The following is a 17,231-nucleotide window of genomic DNA, read 5'->3' as shown; positions in this document are numbered from 1 at the left end:
CAGATTCTACCAGGCTGGAAAGGCTTTGGGAAAGGTCTTGGTTATAGGCCAGATCTACTCTCCAAAGCCTACCCAAGTGGCAAGAGGCTTACTATTAGCAGGTTGACCTCTAAGCAATTGCCTTTTTTGGCCAAAATGATACATGCTGGTACATACCTGAGAAAAATATATTTGTGATGATAGCTATGCATTTTTGTGTTCCCTGAGTGGCATGCAAAGTGCCTTCCTTGGGCACTGGGGGATGGGACCAGTAGCATAATCCCCAGTCCCACCTTTCTGGTAACAAAGGGATGTTTAGGCAGCGTGAAGGTGAAAGATCCTTGAATGTCTCTGAATTCACAGATGAACAATGTCTGATGAGCACCGATGCAGTGATAACTTGGGTAGCTAGATCCACGAGGGAGGGCCAGGGCTATGTTGGGGACCCTGGAGGGACTCAAATTCCCAGAAACACCCTCCCCTGATCCTTCTTCTCTGAAATATGCAACAGGATCATAGATGTAAAGCTAGAAGGGACCTTAAAGGTGACTGAATTCAACTCCCCTCCCCCTCATTTTTACAAATGAAGAAACTGAGGTCCAGAGAGGTCAAGCGACTCATCCAGAGTCAGGCAGTTATTGTGTCTGAGGTGGGATTTGAACCCAGGTCTCCCCAACTTTAAGTCCAGCTGACTCTGTCTACTATACCGTGCTGTATCTGAAGTTGTTTTCTTGCCATCAAAAGGACAGAGTCTTTCACATATTCCCCAATGGATGAGACCAAAGGAGCCCTAACCCTCTACATTAACCACTAGTCAATTTGCTTGTACAAAAAGAACTCCTGGAAGCTGTGCCTTAGCTATTTTCTGCCTTTCTAGAGAGCACATATGCTTTCATACTCAACTATTGAATTTAGTCAATGCTCTACTTGAATCCCTCCATTTTCCATTATCTTCCCTACTCAGCGGCTGTCATTTTTAATTATCAAAAGAAGGCTTATTTATTGCCTAAGTTAACACAGAAATGAATCTATCTTTTGTCTTGGTCATTCCAAAGTACATTGGTGTATCTTCAAACCTTGAATGAAAAACAGTACTATAAAACTTCCTTTCTCCCTCTGATAGAAATTGGCTCATCCCTGGGCCAAATTCTTACCCCAATCTCAATCAAAATACTTTTGTCAGACCTTCCATAGGGCAGTGAGTTGGTATAGTGGATAGAGTGCCAGGTTTGGAATCATGAAGACTAATTTTCTTGAGTTCAAATCTGACCTCTCTTACTTTCTATGTGACCCTAGGCAAGTCATTTAACCCTGTTTGCCTCAGTTTCCTCATCTGCAAAATGATCTGGAGAAGGAAATGGTGAACCACTCCAGTATCTCTGCCAAGAAAAACTCAAATGGGGTCACCAAGCATCGGACACAACTGAAAAACAACTAATAGGTACAACTAGTGTCAATCAAAACAAGAGACAGCAGCAGGGAATAGTGGGAAGAGCCATGGACTTGGGGGTAAAGAGTGATCTAGGTTCAGATCCTTCTCCTGACACTTTCTGTTATGTGAGCCTGAGCAAGTTAGCTTACCACTTAGGGCTGAGTTTCCTCATCTGTAAAGTGGGGATGATAATAATAAGAATATTTTCCTCACATGGCTGTGGTGAGGCTCAAGTGAGATGATGTTGGGGGAAGCATCTTGTCAACCTTAAAGCACTAAAGAACCGACATTTATTATTAGTCAAAAAGCATTTACTAAGTGCCGGCTACATACCAGGCACTAGACTACTTCTTTCTGAGCTTTTGTTTCCTCATCTTTAAAATAGGGAAAATTGTACCTATATTTAGAAGGCAGTCAGCTAGCACAGTGGATAGAGTACTGGGCCTGGAGTTAGGAAGACCCAAATTCAAATCCAGCCTCAGACACTTATTAGCTGTGTGATCCTAGACAAGTCATTTTATCTCTCTGCCTTTGTATCTTCAATTGTAAAATGAGACAAATAAAATATAATAAAATGGGATTAATAAAAAATAATAAAATAATAATAAAATAAATAATAAAAGCCCCTACCTTCCAAGGCTGTTGTGAGGATCACACAAGATATTATTTGTAAATGTTCTTAGTATGGTGCCTGGCACACAGTAGGCACTATATAAATGCTTTTTCTCTTCCTTCCCTTCCCCCTTGTGAGGATCAAAGATATAAAGTGCTTTATAAAGCTTAACCTAATCTCCAAATGTTGGCTATCTTTTTCTTAATCTTACAGGAAGTCAAAAGTTCTTTGAACTATAAATTCGGCTCAGGAAACAAGGGTTAAAAACATTTGGTTCTGAACATAACAAAGGAGAGAGACTTCAGAAGATGATCAACAGTCACAAGGTTCCAAGTGAACGAACACAGGAGACATGCACTCTAGGAAAAGCAAAAAGGGCTTCAGTTGTCAGGTGAGCAGCCACAGCCAAGGCCTCCCCTTCAGAACGTAGCAGACCAGACCAGTGAGAGAGAGTTGTCTTATTGCCGGGAGGGTAAACTTAGGAAAGCCGTGAGGAGGGAATGTCGGCAAGCTTACTGTACTTGAGACAGCTCCAGGGAGGTCAGGCTTCGAGACTCTGTGCAGGGCCTCCGGGACTGGAGGGACCAATGGAGGAGGTGGAGAGCACAGTGATGGTGCTGTCTGGCTAACGGGGGGACCTGAGCCAGAAGGATTGGCTGGCTGGTTATGGTGGGATCGCCTCTGCAGACGAGGGGGAATGAAATCATCTAATGTCGGAAGGGTCAGAGGCACGCCAGCAGAGGCGGTCGCTGGGAATGTGGCAACTTGGTCCAGGGCCACCAGAGGTGGTGGTGGTGTTCTGGATGTGCCTTCTTGCCCTTGGTCTGTGTTAACCAGGTACAGAGGGACTACTATAATCCCTGGCTGAGCTGTGGTAGCGTCCTGTGGGAAATAAGGGTGTCGTTATGCAGAGGGGTAAGGCATGGGAGAAGGAATTCCATATTTACACAGTTGTGAAATGACATGCAATGATGGGCCACCAGAAATATTTTATCAGGGCCCTTCAGCCGGGGTTCATGAGACAGTCAGTGCAAGCCAGTAACTTTTGTTGGCATCCTCACACTGCATGACTCCATCCAAGGTTACTTTCCACCCATCTATTTTTAATTTCCCTTAACTCTAAATGGGAGAGCAAGAGAAAAACAACCAATGGGCCATGTTTCCCAACCGCCCCAAGTGCTGATCTGAGGGCCCCCACCTAAACAGGCACAGCTCAGTCAGTGAAGCGGTGGCTTCCTCCATCCCCTTGGAAAGCCTCAGTGACTCCATGTCTCCCCAAAGTGGTATTAGACCGTGGATCAAACACCGCACGCACACATTCATGGGGGGAAATACTGTGCTGAGGTTTCTTAGATAGGAAAATTCATTCTTCAAGGTGCAGAAATGTTAACAATGAGAAGGGAAGCATGAGTCAGTTAGCTGCTTGCATCAGTTAGAAAGAAATAAAGAACAGATGTGGGGAGGGGGGGAGAAGCACAAACATTCCCGTTTCCTTGCCTTGGCTGGATACCACCGTCGGGGAAAGCAACGTTCTTTTCTCTTCAGGGTCCCTTGGCCCGAAGGAATCTGGGCACTTAGCACAGGTGGTCTCACTGCTTCTGTGAGAGGAGACTCAGTCCCCAGAAGAAGACTGTCACCCTGGCTAACTGCATCTCTACTGATGATGGTCTTAAAGGACAGCTGGGGAGGATCGGAAAGAGGAGCAAGGCGGGATGGTTCAGCGGTAGGCAAGGAGGATGCGATGCCAAGAGCCGGTGCTCGGATGACCTGGTCTTCCAAAGGGTTTCTTTGGGTTTGGTCACATGCAAGCTTAAGGGAGTTCTCAGATGCAGTGGGGCCGGTGTTGTTGGATAAACAAGCGACATATAAGCTGCTGACCTTTTTTTTATCCCTTCCTGCCTCGTGACGGGGATTAGAGCTCACATTAGGGCTATCTTCTGCCCTGGAAGCCTCCCAGGGGCTCTGGTATCGGGATGACGCGTCAGGGAATGTGGAGCTCCTAGGCATGAATGCCTGGCCAGCATACGCTGTGACTCTGGGAGCTGTGCTGGCTACCTGGGAGGAAGGCAGAGCTGGGGGAAAGGAGGGACGCTGCTGGATAGAAGCACCCTGGAGAATGTAAGGCTTTGGTGAACTCAGGTACACACAGTCCTTGGAGGGCACTGGTGGTGAGGCAACCTTAGCTTCAGTGCGTGGTTGCCATGCAAAGCTTTGCTCTTTTGGACGAGGAGGGCATGGAGGGGAGGAAATCTTTAGGATCAGGTTCAAGATTAAATACAAAAATAAAAAATAAAGAAGGAAGGGTGGAAAGAATGAGGATGGTCATTAGAATAAGTAAGTGTTATTTTCTTTTTTTCCAGCAAGACATTAGGAAAGCAAAGATCATGGTATCTTTGAAAAAAAAAAACATAATTGCCCCCTTTTCCACTCCTTTAGTCCTAGTCTTGCCAAAAGTTGGATTCTTCAGTTCTTAATCATACTTACGCAGCCATATTTGGGATAGTAGATAGTCTACAGTTTGCCTCAAGATACTCTTCAAAACCAAAGGCCCAAAGGGCCTGTATTTGGGATTAAAGGTCAATATAACATATTTATATTTCCTTATTTCTCTCCCCTCAGTCACTGAATTAACACTAATAATTTTCTTCCTTGCAGTGCAAGGACGATGGAAACAACAGGCCTTGATCCAATTCATAGAAGATAGCTCCACTTATACTCAACAGCCATAATTAAAGTCTATCAAGATGTGGATTCAAGGACTTCAATAATCTGTGATTTTATCAAAGACATCCCTATATCAATGCAAATAGCAACTTATCTGTAACTTTGCAGAGAAGAAGAAGAAAGGAGGGAGGAAGGAAGGAAGGAAGGAAAAAAGGAAGGAAGGAAGGAAGGATGGAAGGAAAAAAGGAAGGAAAGAAGGAAGAAAGGAAGGAAGGAACGAAGGAAGGAAGGAAGGAAAAAAGGAAGGAACGAAGGAAGGAAGGAAGGAAAGGAGGAACAAAGGAAGGAAGGAAAGAAGGAACGAAGGAAGGAAGGAAGGAAAGAAGGAAGGAAGGAAACAAGCATTTATTAAGTGCCTACTATATGCAGATACTGCTAAGGACTTCACAAATATTATTTTATTTGATCCTCAGGACAACCTAGGGAAAGTAAGTGCTGTTATTACCCGCACTTGACAGCTGAGGAAACTGAGGTAGAGAGCAATTAAATGACTTCCGAGGGTCACACAGCTAGTAAGTGTCTGAGGTCCCTGGCAGCCTTAGAGAGTAACATAAACTGAGTCTCAGAGAAGTTTAGTGATCTGCCCACGCACATGCAGTGTCAGTGATTAGAACTTGAGCCCAGGATTTTCTAACTCCAAGTCCAGCAAGTTTAGGCAATATGCCTCTCACAAAACTGAGGAAGAAATTTCCTCTCTTTTCCCATGTGCTTATTTGATGAAATCAATTAATTAAGTCAGCATAGGATAGTCAATGCTCTGATTCAACCAGATTTGGAGTCAGAGGGTCTGGGTGTGAGTTCTAATGTGACCTTGTACAAATCACTCAGCCTTCCTGAGTTTCACTTTCCTCATCTTAAATGAGGATAATAATTTCTGCATCAGCTACCGTGTAGGATCAACGAGATAATACACCTAAAACATTTCATAAGCCACAAAGATATTATTGTTACTGTTAACAATAACAAAACTAATAACAAGAAACATGATGAAAGACAAATCTGAAATGCAGCACATGTGATCTCCTTCTTGCTAATGTCTTATAAAAAGGTCTAAGGATCTTGGTGGCAATTTAATCAAACAGAGAGGTGGGGGAAGGCTGTCCTGAAGTGATCATGGTCAATACCATGAGAATGGCTGAGGCCAGTAAGATCAAACTGGTCAATCAGAGATTAAAAAGGTACACCTGTGATATTTCCTACTTGCTCCCTATACCATACCCAATAGTTCCTCATGGCCATATGCATTAGATTCTGAAGCTAGAGTGAATCAGAGGGGGCCATTCACCAATACCACAGCTCTCTATTGGTTCTCCAACTAGTTATCCTGCTAGGAGGTCAGGGGTCATGATAGGAAGTACACTTCCTTTGGTTCTGGGCCTAAGACCCCAGACTATGACCAAGGTGGCTGGGATGACGCCTTCCTATAGGAAAACCCAGGCTCTTAACCTTCTTTTCAAGTCAGTCTCCTCTCCAAGAGGTATATTATACCTTGACCCAGTCTCACAGAAGGATCTATGGTCAGAATTCTTGGGCAAGGGGCTAGTGGAAAAGGTAAGAAACAAAAGAAAAAAGGCTATTGCACAACTTTATAATTTTACAAAAACAGTAACAATTAGTGCTCACGGAGGGATAAAGGAACTTCTGACAAGAAGAAAGGGTTTGATTCATTTTTGATGGATTTTGGTGCATATAACTATATAAACAGGGTTTATATGGTTACAGTTACACATATGTGTGTGTTTGTGTGCGTGTGTATGTATGTATGTGTGTGTATATATATATATATATAACATAAAACTATATAAACGAGGGTTGTGGCAGCTGTGGTCATTGACTCATGGCCACACAATAGGTATCACAAAACAAGCAGTTTTCCTGCATTACTCTGTAAGAGTTGCAACTCCTCAGTATAACACTGCAGGCTCCACAAATTCAGGATGAAGTCTAGGGGAAGATCTCCATGCTAAATACTAGATCTCCAGGGATATAAAGCTTGACTCCCATATAGAAAGGAATCCCTTTCTTCTCACTTGGCTGGCCTAGGAGGCAGTTTTTCTCCTGGCCTCGGTTTACTTTCATTTTAAGCTTGTTTCTCTCCATATGTGATTCCTTCTTGTCCAAAGATAGAAATCAGTTTCAGTCAGTGTTTAAACTTAATTTGACCGTGCCCATATACGGGCCTCGGGGATGCATTACATCAAGCAATAAGCCTTCATAGCTCTTTGCCCCTTCAGAAAACACTCCCCAGAGATCTGGATATGGTTGTCAGTGACTATTAAAGCCAATAGTCCTATTTTATTACTGTTTCTTGTAGCATTAAAGAAGGGGGCGGGGAAAGGAGGGGGTTAAGTAAAGCGGTGAAGGAGAGTGCAATTAGACAATTCACCAGAAGAGCCCCAGGACTGGGAATAAGGAGACTTCTCCTGGAGATATGCCTTGGGATTAGATGCATGACAGCAAATTTGGGCAAATTATTTAACCTTCCCAAGGCTCAGTTTCTCATTTGTAAAATAAGAATAATAATTAATAATAATAATAATAATATTGGCACCACGTTGTTCATGGGACAATTGTGAAGATCAAATAGGTTGAATGTATTAAGCTGCTTTGAAACTGGAAAGGTGAAATTGGGATAGTTCCTTCTTGCTCCCAACACACACCCAGAATTTCTCAGGATTGTGTACATCAGACTAAAATCAGAATGAGTCAGTCTGGGGGAGTATGATCATCCAATGGAACAGACAAGCAAAGTTGACTAGGACAATCACATGTCTCCCAGCCATTTGCCTTGGCTGGGGATCATAGCAGGGATGGGGTCCATGAGACGAGAATGACCGGGTCAGCTCTGCAAGCCTCTCTCCTGACAGAGGGCACGCAACCTGGTCAGCCAGGAAAATTAACCCGTTGGATTCTTCCATCTGACCCCATAATTTCCATGTCCTTCCATAAACCAAGATTCTTCCATCTGACCCGATAATTTCCATGTCCCACTTTTACTCCATACAGGGAGACAGGCAGGAGACAGTGATCCTGGAGAGCTCTGGGATAGCATCAGAGACTACACCTAAGATCCAAGGATCCACCAGGGATAATCATCTTTTATTTGTCAATAGCATCGAGAGGGGCAAGGAGTTTGTTCCTCCTTCAAAACAAACTGGTAGAAGGAGGATGGGGAAGGAGAGAAAATACATTATTGTTAAAAAAATTAATTTTAAAAAATAAAACAAAATTGGAAATAAATTCATTACTGGTATTTCTCAAGTTTGTATTTTCAGGAATCACTGAGTCGATTGGTAGTATGTCTAGTAATAATAATATTAATTAATCTAAATAATTATTAGCTATTAATTACCAATAACTACCAATACATATATTAATAAAATCAATGATTTCTTTACACATGAGTAGGCAACAAAAATAAATCTGGAATAGTAATATCAAGTAGTAAAACCCTGTAATAATAGTGGAAGAGCCACCTAATATGCAAATGAATCAAGCAATTTAATTTACTCTTCACTTCCTGGGCAGATCTGTGTTAGGCCAATCATTCACTTTTGGTCCCTTGAGATAACTTGTCTGGTGCAGCTGCTTATGAAGCCAAAAGACATTATTAGTATTCATGAGCTGTCCTATGGGGTATTAAGGTAATTATTAGGGTTTACATGTGTGCATGTATTTGTACGTGTGTGTACGAGTACATATGTGGCATGTAAATTCTATGCGGATAACAGTATCATCTCCCCAGTGTAGATAAGGCCATGGTCATCTGGGTGTGAGCTGACTAAAATGAGACAGCACATACTTCTAGGGCTGATAGGAATCTAAGTGATTATTTAGTCTAAACCCCCTCTTTGGGTAAGAAAACAGGGGCCCAAAGAACAGGGGCTGACTATCTGATAACATACTGAGAACTTTACCCATTCAGTAAACTTCTACATACTTGGGAAACAATTAACTTCTCATGTCATTTCCACTGTCTAAGCCTCAGTTTGTTCATTTGTACAATATGGAAGTTGTATTAACTTATCTCTTGGGGCTTTTTGAAACCCCAATAGTCTATGAATGGATCATTCTTAACACAATGATACCTGTGCAGATTCAGCAGTAAGTCTATGATTATTAACAACGGCATGCCAGGAGGGAATTTTCTATCATCCCAACTGTATAAACAGATAGTATTGAGTGGCAAGCAATTTTAAGAATTCTAGAGCATGTTGGCATCAATCACCAGCATGCAATAGGCACTCAATAAATACTCACCAATTGGCTAATTTCAACAGCTAATCTATGCAGACAGAAAGGAAGAGGGAGATGGTACCTCGGCCTATTTCAATTCAGAGGTACGAAGAAGGTAGCCAAATCCCCATCACTATGAAGAGAGGAGAAAGGCATCCCAGATTTCTCCGACTTGATGCAGAAGAAGGCTTGCTCATTTCATTTCCTCAGAAGCAGGGTAAAGAACAATAGTATTGACTTACTTGGCATGCTCAGGACCATTTGGCAGGGATATGGAAGAGTGCTCTGGCTAAGAAATATTTTCATTTCTCTAAAGCTCTTAGGCAGCATAATTCAGTGAAGGGAAGGCTGGACTTGGAGTCAGGAAGACCTAAGCTGAACTCCTACCTCCTGCATGTATTGACTGTTTGACTAAGGGAAAGACACTTAACCCTTCAGTGTCCCTTGAAACTCTCTAAAACCATAAGTTCCAGATAAGTTTCCTCTCTGCGTTGGTGAAGGGAACTTCCATATATTTCAGAAGTTCTCCCCAAACAATGAAATCAGAGGTCCACAATCTCCCTAATGTACTTATTATGTGCATACTTATTATTATTGCATAATTACAATAATCTGTGTTAGCATCTTACCCTCCAACTAGACTGCAAACTCCTTGAGGGCAGGTTCTATCTATATAAACTTCATTATGCTGCTATGACCTAAAATGGTACTCTCCTCACTGTAGATGTTTAATAACTCTATTATTTGTAGATTACCTCCGAGCTGCTATGATTCTGCAAAGTAAAAGCTGAACCTCTGGCCAACCTTCACGAGTTCTGAGAGATGGGCTCCTCATTACCCCATCTCACACAAATTTACAGAGCTGAAGCAACTCCCTACAGGAGATGAAAAAAAACTGCCGAGTTTCAAATTGGTAGACAAAATATATTTAGCACCCCCTAGGTGGACTTGACCATGTTCTCAAGAGGAAAGGAAAGAAACAGAAAGCATGGACATGTCCTCAAGGAGCTTGCAGAGGGGGCATGAAATTATTCAAAAAAAAGGGGTGAGATGAGCACAGAGTGGTCTCAGCCCTCTTAGCTGCTGTTGCACACCATCCACCCATTTTGTTGCCATATGGGCTGGGAACTAGCAAGCACAGCTTCCTTTTAGAGAAGTAACATCAGGCATCTAGGTGGTATAGTGGAGAGAGAGATAGAAGTGGAATCAGGAAAATCTAAGTTTGAACCCTGCATCAGACACTTACTAGTTGTGGGATGCTGGGCAAGTTATTTAACTTCCCTCAGCCTCAGTTAACTCATCTATAAAATGGGAATAATCATAATAGCATCTACCTCCCAGAGTTGTTATAATGATTAAATGAAATGATGTAAATAAAGTGCATTGGAAGCCTTAAAGTGCTACATCAGTACTAGATATCATTATCATCATCATTCTTAATAACACATATTATGAATTTGGGGGTTATACCCAGAAATGGGTTCTGCCTTTCTTTCTCGGTCAAGGATTACTCATACACTCAATCAATCAATAAATATTTATTAAGTGCCTACTATGTGTCAGGCACTGTGCTAAGTGCTGGGGATACAAAAAGAGACAAAAGACAGGCCCTGCCTTCAAGGAGCTTACAATCCAATGGGGGAGACAACATCCAAAGAAACATATACAAAGCAGGCTATAGACAGGGTAAATAGGAGGTAATTAACAGAGGGAAAGCACTGGAATTAAGAGGGGTTAGGGAAGGCTTCCCATAGAAGGTGGGATTTTTCAGCTGGCAAGAATGGGGAGAGAATAGGAAGAAGCTGGAAGGAGCCAAGTCTTTGCATAATTATTAATTACCATTCCATATTAGTTAAAGTTTAAAGTTTTCAAACATCATCATTTTGTAGATCAAATGAGACAATATTTGTAAAGTGCTTAGCACAGTGCCTGGCACATAATAGGTGATATAGAGATGCTTATTTCCTTCTCCTCCTCCACTGTAGACAGAAGCTAGAGCTGTTTGCTTATAATGCTACTTCTATCTGACCCCGAACACCAAGCAGTGAGAGAGCAGGAAGACTGCTCAGAAGCCAGCAGACGCCCAGACTCTTATCTGGGGAAGTGGGGGGTGGGGGATCCATAGGAACTCCAACTGCAGCTTCTAGCTAGCTCCAATCCTATTAAAGCCTTTCACAATTGGGCTCCAACCTCTCTTTCCAGATTGATTACCCCTCCTTCACACACTCCTCATTCTGGCCAAACTGGTCTATTTACTGTTGTTCCCTGAACACAACATTCCATCCCTGACCTCCATGCCTTTGCCTGTTGTCCCCCTCAGATCCCCAGGTCTGGAACACTCTCCCTCCTCCCCTCCCCCTTATAGAAACTCTAGCTCCCTTTCAAGACAGCTCATGGCATCTCCTCCACAAGGCCTTTGCTGATTATCCAGTTGTTAATGCTTCCTGTTCTGACAATTGCTTTGCATTTATTTTTTATGTGGGTCATAATTACTTAGCTGTGCACAGGTGGTTTTCCCCAAATGGAATGTAAGCTCTTTGAAGGAAGGAACTATTTCTCTTCTTTTCTTTCCTTTTTCTCTTCTTCCTCTTTTTTTTTGCCTTTCTTTGTATCCTTAGCACTAAGCATAGTGCCTAGCACATAATTAATAACTGATAATTGACTGACTCACTGATTTGAACCCTAGACAATTAATAGAGTGATCACAGGACTATCCCTTATATAAATATAGGCATTGATAAAATTGAAAATGAGCTTGAATTATCTTCTCCCATTTGTTTTTAAATAGTTTTTTAAAATATTCTCTTTTAGAACTTTTTTCCAAGTGTCAAAGAAACTTTGGGAGATCAAAGGAACCAAGATGGCACATTCAAATCTCCATGTATGCACAAGTGAACCCCACCATTAGATAACTATTCAACCCTCACTTCTCTTTAGCCCCTAACTCTTCTGCACTCTGTTTCCTGGAGAGAGTTTCCATTGGTCCAGAAGCTTACATTAGGATCTATCCATTTGAGGCAGCTGTGCCTCTAAACCCAAGACACAGAACAGTGCCCTTTGCCCGCTCTGCACCCAGCCCTCAGACACATGCCTGCCTACCTGGGTCTTGTCAGAAGGAAGATTGGGATGCACACTTCGGTAGCCCTTGGCAGCCAGGGAAGAGGGCTGGGCGTTTCCGTTGGTGTCGGCGTTAGAGGACAGTCTCCACTCATCTACAAGATGAAAGAGTACTCCAGGTCACCAGGAATTCTCCTTGGTTCCAGTGGGACTTTTCCATAGGCATGAATGGAGCACAATGAGACAGATAATTCAAAAGCAAGCTTACCTGTGGGGAAATTTTCTGGCTCCAGACCTAAGAGGTATCACGGAGAGGGATGAAAGAAGAACAAGAAAAAGAAAACAAAACGAAAACACAAAAACAAAAAAGCAAATGGTTATGTTTGCAGGAAACCAGCATACGCTGCGACCAAGGGAGAAACCCCAGCTTCCTGATTTCAAACACAAAATGCCTTTAGTCAGGATGGCCTAATTACCATAGGAACCAGCTCTAGCCATGATGTGCTCAGTGTCTCTGACCTTTGAAAACACAAGGCTCACATTCATAGCAATAAAGAAACAATTGTCCCTTGACATTCCTCTTTTGCAGACAAAAAAGCAACAGAACTCTCTTCTCCAGAGGCACAATTCACTCACTCACATTTTCCCTCTTGAAGCCTGATGTTAGTAAAAGAAAGAACCCTCCTAATTCTAATTAACACTACTCAGCTAACATTTCAGATTCACAGAACTGTATCAAACAGATACATGGGTTTTTGGAGGTTTTTATTTAAAGAGGAGGTAGTGAATGATTGGGGAGGGAGGAACAAAAATTGAAACTGTGGGATCTGAAGTGTTAAAGAACCTCTTTATCCACCTGATTTTTCCTTGCTTTTAACTAGCCAAAAAAAAAAAATTCTCAAATCTGGCTGCCGCTATTGTTTCCATCACATTCCATCTCTGTGATAAGATGCTACTACATGAAGCTTTCTTGTCCATCCCCCATCTCCTCTTGGAAATTCTGGACCTCTTTCATTTACACCATCCACCACCACCATCCTCTTTTCTAATAGCCAATGAAACTTATGAGGTCAAATCTGTGGATGTCACATGGCAAGGAAGGATAGCTAATTCAATGGGTGTCAGAAAAGGGATCCAAAAAGATATAATCAATCAAGACTTTACAAAGATAGGCTAATTCTAATGAGAAGGAATCGTTTAGGGATTAATGGAAAATCTTCATTTAGATTAAAAAATCCAGCACACAAGTATAGAATAAGGATGATATGGCTAGACAATAGTTGATGTAAAAAAGATCTGGGGGGCTTAATGGAATGGAAGCTCAATGAGTTAAGATAGTAACATGTAAGCCAAGGAACTAATATCACCTTGGGCCATATTAACAGAAATACAGGTGAGGTTATAGCTCTGCTGTATTCTACTCTGGTCAGACTATACTTGGACTATTGTATCCAATTCTGGACACCATATTTTAAAAAGGACACAGCAGCTATGTCATAGCTAAACTGGAGGGAAGAGAAGAATTAGTCGTGAAGTGATTGAAAACACAGCCTATGAAGATTAGTTGAAAGGGCTAGGACTCTTGAAGGGGTGGATGATATATATATATACACACATATATATATATCCATGCTTAATTGTAGCCTTCTTTAGGGCAGGGGTGGGGAAGGAAAAAAATAAAGTAAAAAGTACACAGCAAAGAACAAAAGAAAACCTACAAGGAAGCAAAGAAAACCTAGGAAGCTTTGAAAACAATTTGTAGTATTTATTATATAGGTTTTCTTGAAATGGAAATTTATTGTTTTATATTGAATCCTCTCATATTCTGTTGTATATGTGATTTTTTTCTTTTCTTGTTTTGTATTAAGTTTAAAATAAAAAAATTTACAAAAAAATTACACATTAACAGAGGCATGGATTATTGTAGAAATAAAGATACTGTTAACATAAATATAATATACCAGGTTAAAAAAAAAAAGGAGAATGGGAGATGTCATGGTCAGGCCTGTGCTTTAAGAAAAACACTTTCGGTGCAGCTAGGTGGCGTACTAAGTAGAGCACCAGCCCTGAGGTCAGGAGTTCCTGAGTCCAAATCCGGCCTCAGACACTTGATACATTTACTAGCTGTGTGACCTTGGGCAAGTCACTTAACCCCAATTGCCCTGCCTTCCCCCTAGCAAAAAAAAAAAAAAGAAAAAGAAAAAGAAAAACACTTTGGCAGCTGCGCAGAGCCTGCATTGGATTGATGGGAGACTTGGAGAAGGGCTAGCCTTCTTATAATAGCCCAGGCAAGAGGCAATGAGGGTCTGAACTAAGATAGTGGCTGTGTGAGTCAAGAGAAAAGCACATTAAAAGAGCAGTGCTATGAAGGTAGAAATGGCAACTGATCAATTTTGCAACGATTTGGTATGCTAGGGTGAGTAAGAGGGAGGGGTCAAGGATGATATGGAGGTTGTGAACCTAGGTGTCTTGGGAGGACAGTGGTGCCCTCAGAAATAATAGGAAAGTCTAGAAGAGGAGAAAGTTGGTGGGGGAGGGGGGAGATAATGAGTTCTATTTTGGATATGTAGAGCTTGAGACACCTTTGTGATATCCAGTTTGAAAAAAGCAATATACGGTGATGCTCAGGAAAGAGACAAGGGCTAGATAAAAAGATATGGGAATCATCTACATGGTGGTAATAACTGAACCCACGGGAGCTGCTAAGATTACCAAGTAAGAAAGTATAGAGAGAAAAAAAAAGAGGATCCAAGATGGACCCTTGAGAGGCAATCACAGGTACTAGGTGTGTCATGGATGGAGAAGGACTAAGAAAGATCAGACAGACAGATAAGAGGAAAACAAGGAGGGGGCAGTATCAAGAAAACCCAGAGAGGAGAGAGCATCCAAGAGAAGACAAGCATTGGATACTGCAGAGACATAAAGAAGTATGGGAAAAAGAAGAATGAATTAATTTATTTTACTTAGTCTTAGAGGGTTAGAAGAAATAGGTGGAAGGTACGGAAAGGAAGATTTTGGCCAGACTTTTAAAGTTGCTTTTTTTTAAAGGAAAATAACAATCAATATAGTTTAAATGTTAAATAGGCTGCCTTGGGAGGCAGGAAGCCCCCCATTTCTGAGAGTCTTCAAATGGAGACTAGAAGATCACATTTGGGGTGTGTTGTAGAGGTGAGACCTGGCCAGGTGTGGGTTGGACAAGATGATCTCAGAGATTCTGTTACAATGTGAATGTCTGCCCTGCCTACCTCCAGTGAGGTCATTTATGTGAAACTGCTATGCTTGGCCCAAGGTGTTAGACAAACAAGAGGTCATAATTCTTAGTCTCTTGTCTATCCAACCCTGTACTCCCATGCTCTGCTGTATGACTTCTATCCCATTTCCAAACAGATGAAAAGATAGAGATATTGCTGCTGGTATTCCATACCCCCTCTGTGTGCAACTTGGAGCCCAAAAGGGCTAGAAGACCCCTGAGAATGGGCTTCCAGGAGAATTGGAATATGTGGGAAATTAAGCAATAAATAAACAGTGAGGGAAGGTAAAAAGATACCATCTTGTTAGGACAAGTATGGAGTAATGGAAAAAGAAAAGTTTTACTAAATTTAAATGAGGCATATTAGAAAGTCAAAATTAGTCTTGAGTGTTGAGAGGGGGCCAAAAGACCCACAAAAATTAGCTTATTTCTTCCTTTCTGAAGTCAATTATGTAGTGACTTGGTTAACAAATGTGGTTTATGTCTAGTTGATTTCTCCACTGTGACAATGTCATCATGGACACCTAAAGCAAAACCTCAAGTATCCAGAACTTTAGAGAAGGCACGACTCTGATAACAGTTTTCTGGATAATGGAGCGCTTTTTTAAAACCATTAAACACCAGAATTTGTTTGTATTTCATTTTGAATGAAAATCTTTCCAAAATGCGGTACAGACAGCATCAAAGATTCACAGAATCTCACTTAGATGGGACTCCAAGAGAATCTAGCCCAATTTGTCCCCTAACAAGAATTTGAACAACACACCCAACAAGTGGTCATCCAGCCTTTGTCTGAAGACTGCTAGTCAGAGGGACTCAATGACCACATCAGAATTGTTCTCATTGTTAGGAGATTTTTCCTTACATCAAGCCATCTGCCTCTCTCCAATTTCCACCCATTGTTCCTAAATTTATCCTCCGCCTTCTTCAACTAAGCATGTTAAAAGCAACATAACCTTTTCCTGATGACTCAGGGTTACCATGTTGAATATCAATTATTATACTGCACAAGAATACCTTGAGGGTGCTCTCCTCACATGTTAACTAGCTCTAAAAGGCTGGATTTTACAAAGTTTTTATGTTAGATTCCATGGGGAGGGGAAGGTTGGTTGAAGATACTGCCACTATTTGCTATTGTCAGTGTGCCTGCCTTTTTTTGCCACTTCTAATCTGCAGATAACTACACTTTTAAAGACTTAGCTACTAAATTGCACATGAGTTGTGATCTGTGTCAGTCAGCTTGCATTTATTAAGTGCCTACTATGTGCCAGGCATGGTGGAGTTCCAATAATGATGAAATCACCAATGCCCAATTTATTGATATAATGATGAAGTATTTCAAACATCATGCATTATCTCTCAAGTACAGCCTAATATGTGTGTGACGTGGGCAATTTACTTCTCACACTTTGCTCATCTATAAAATGGCGATGATATTACTTGCAGCACTTACCACCCTCCCAGGACTCTTTTGAACTTAAAAACATAGAACAAGTAAAGCATTTTGCAAACCTTAAAGCACTTTGTAAATATGAGTTATTATTGCGGTTACTAGGATAAAACACTAGAAGGGGAAGGTACAGAAGAAATCTTGATCATAAGGATTTTTCCAGTGGAAAAAAAATACGAAGTTGATGCTTCTGTGGTTTCCAACTAGCACTTTCCTTATAATTATTTTCAAGACCACAAGATTCCAAAGATCTCTTAAGTTTTTCTCCCTACTCTGACTCTTCAAGGTGAACATTTCGTGTCAACTCATAAGCTCTTCCGCTGCTTGCTAAAGATTGCATTGTTTCCAGACATTTTATGTCCTTCGTCTCTTTGACACTCTTCTCTATTTCACCAAGGTCCAGGTGACATTCTGAGGTAATTTGTGACTAAGTTCTACAAGCACAAAACAAAAATGAAGATGCCTTCCTTCTGGAGAGTGCCTTGTGCTG

The 17,231-nt window shown here is 41.5% G+C and overlaps 1 protein-coding gene across 50 annotated transcripts in view; it reads right to left on the bottom strand.

Moving 5' to 3' along the window:
- Positions 1–17,231, bottom strand: part of SORBS1 (sorbin and SH3 domain containing 1) — a 304,222-nt gene that overhangs the window by 113,494 nt on the left and 173,497 nt on the right. For 18 of the 50 annotated variants that reach the window (XM_036735337.1, XM_036735348.1, XM_036735343.1 and 15 more), the window contains 4 exons: positions 12,310–12,336; positions 12,084–12,196; positions 3,522–4,274; positions 2,541–2,906 (listed from right to left, as the gene is read on the bottom strand). In XM_036735337.1, the coding sequence (XP_036591232.1) occupies positions 2,541–2,906; positions 3,522–4,274; positions 12,084–12,196; positions 12,310–12,336 (1,259 nt within the window). The remainder of the gene's footprint in view (positions 1–2,540; positions 2,907–3,521; positions 4,275–12,083; positions 12,197–12,309; positions 12,337–17,231) is intronic. The other 32 variants (XM_036735362.1, XM_036735379.1, XM_036735364.1 and 29 more) reach the window with 6 other exon arrangements.

The sequence above is a fragment of the Trichosurus vulpecula genome, chromosome 8, assembly GCF_011100635.1.
Source record: "Trichosurus vulpecula isolate mTriVul1 chromosome 8, mTriVul1.pri, whole genome shotgun sequence".
Classification (NCBI taxonomy): domain Eukaryota; kingdom Metazoa; phylum Chordata; class Mammalia; order Diprotodontia; family Phalangeridae; genus Trichosurus; species Trichosurus vulpecula.
Note: the sequence above shows the minus strand (reverse complement) of the source record. Positions and strands in the feature narration are given on the sequence as shown.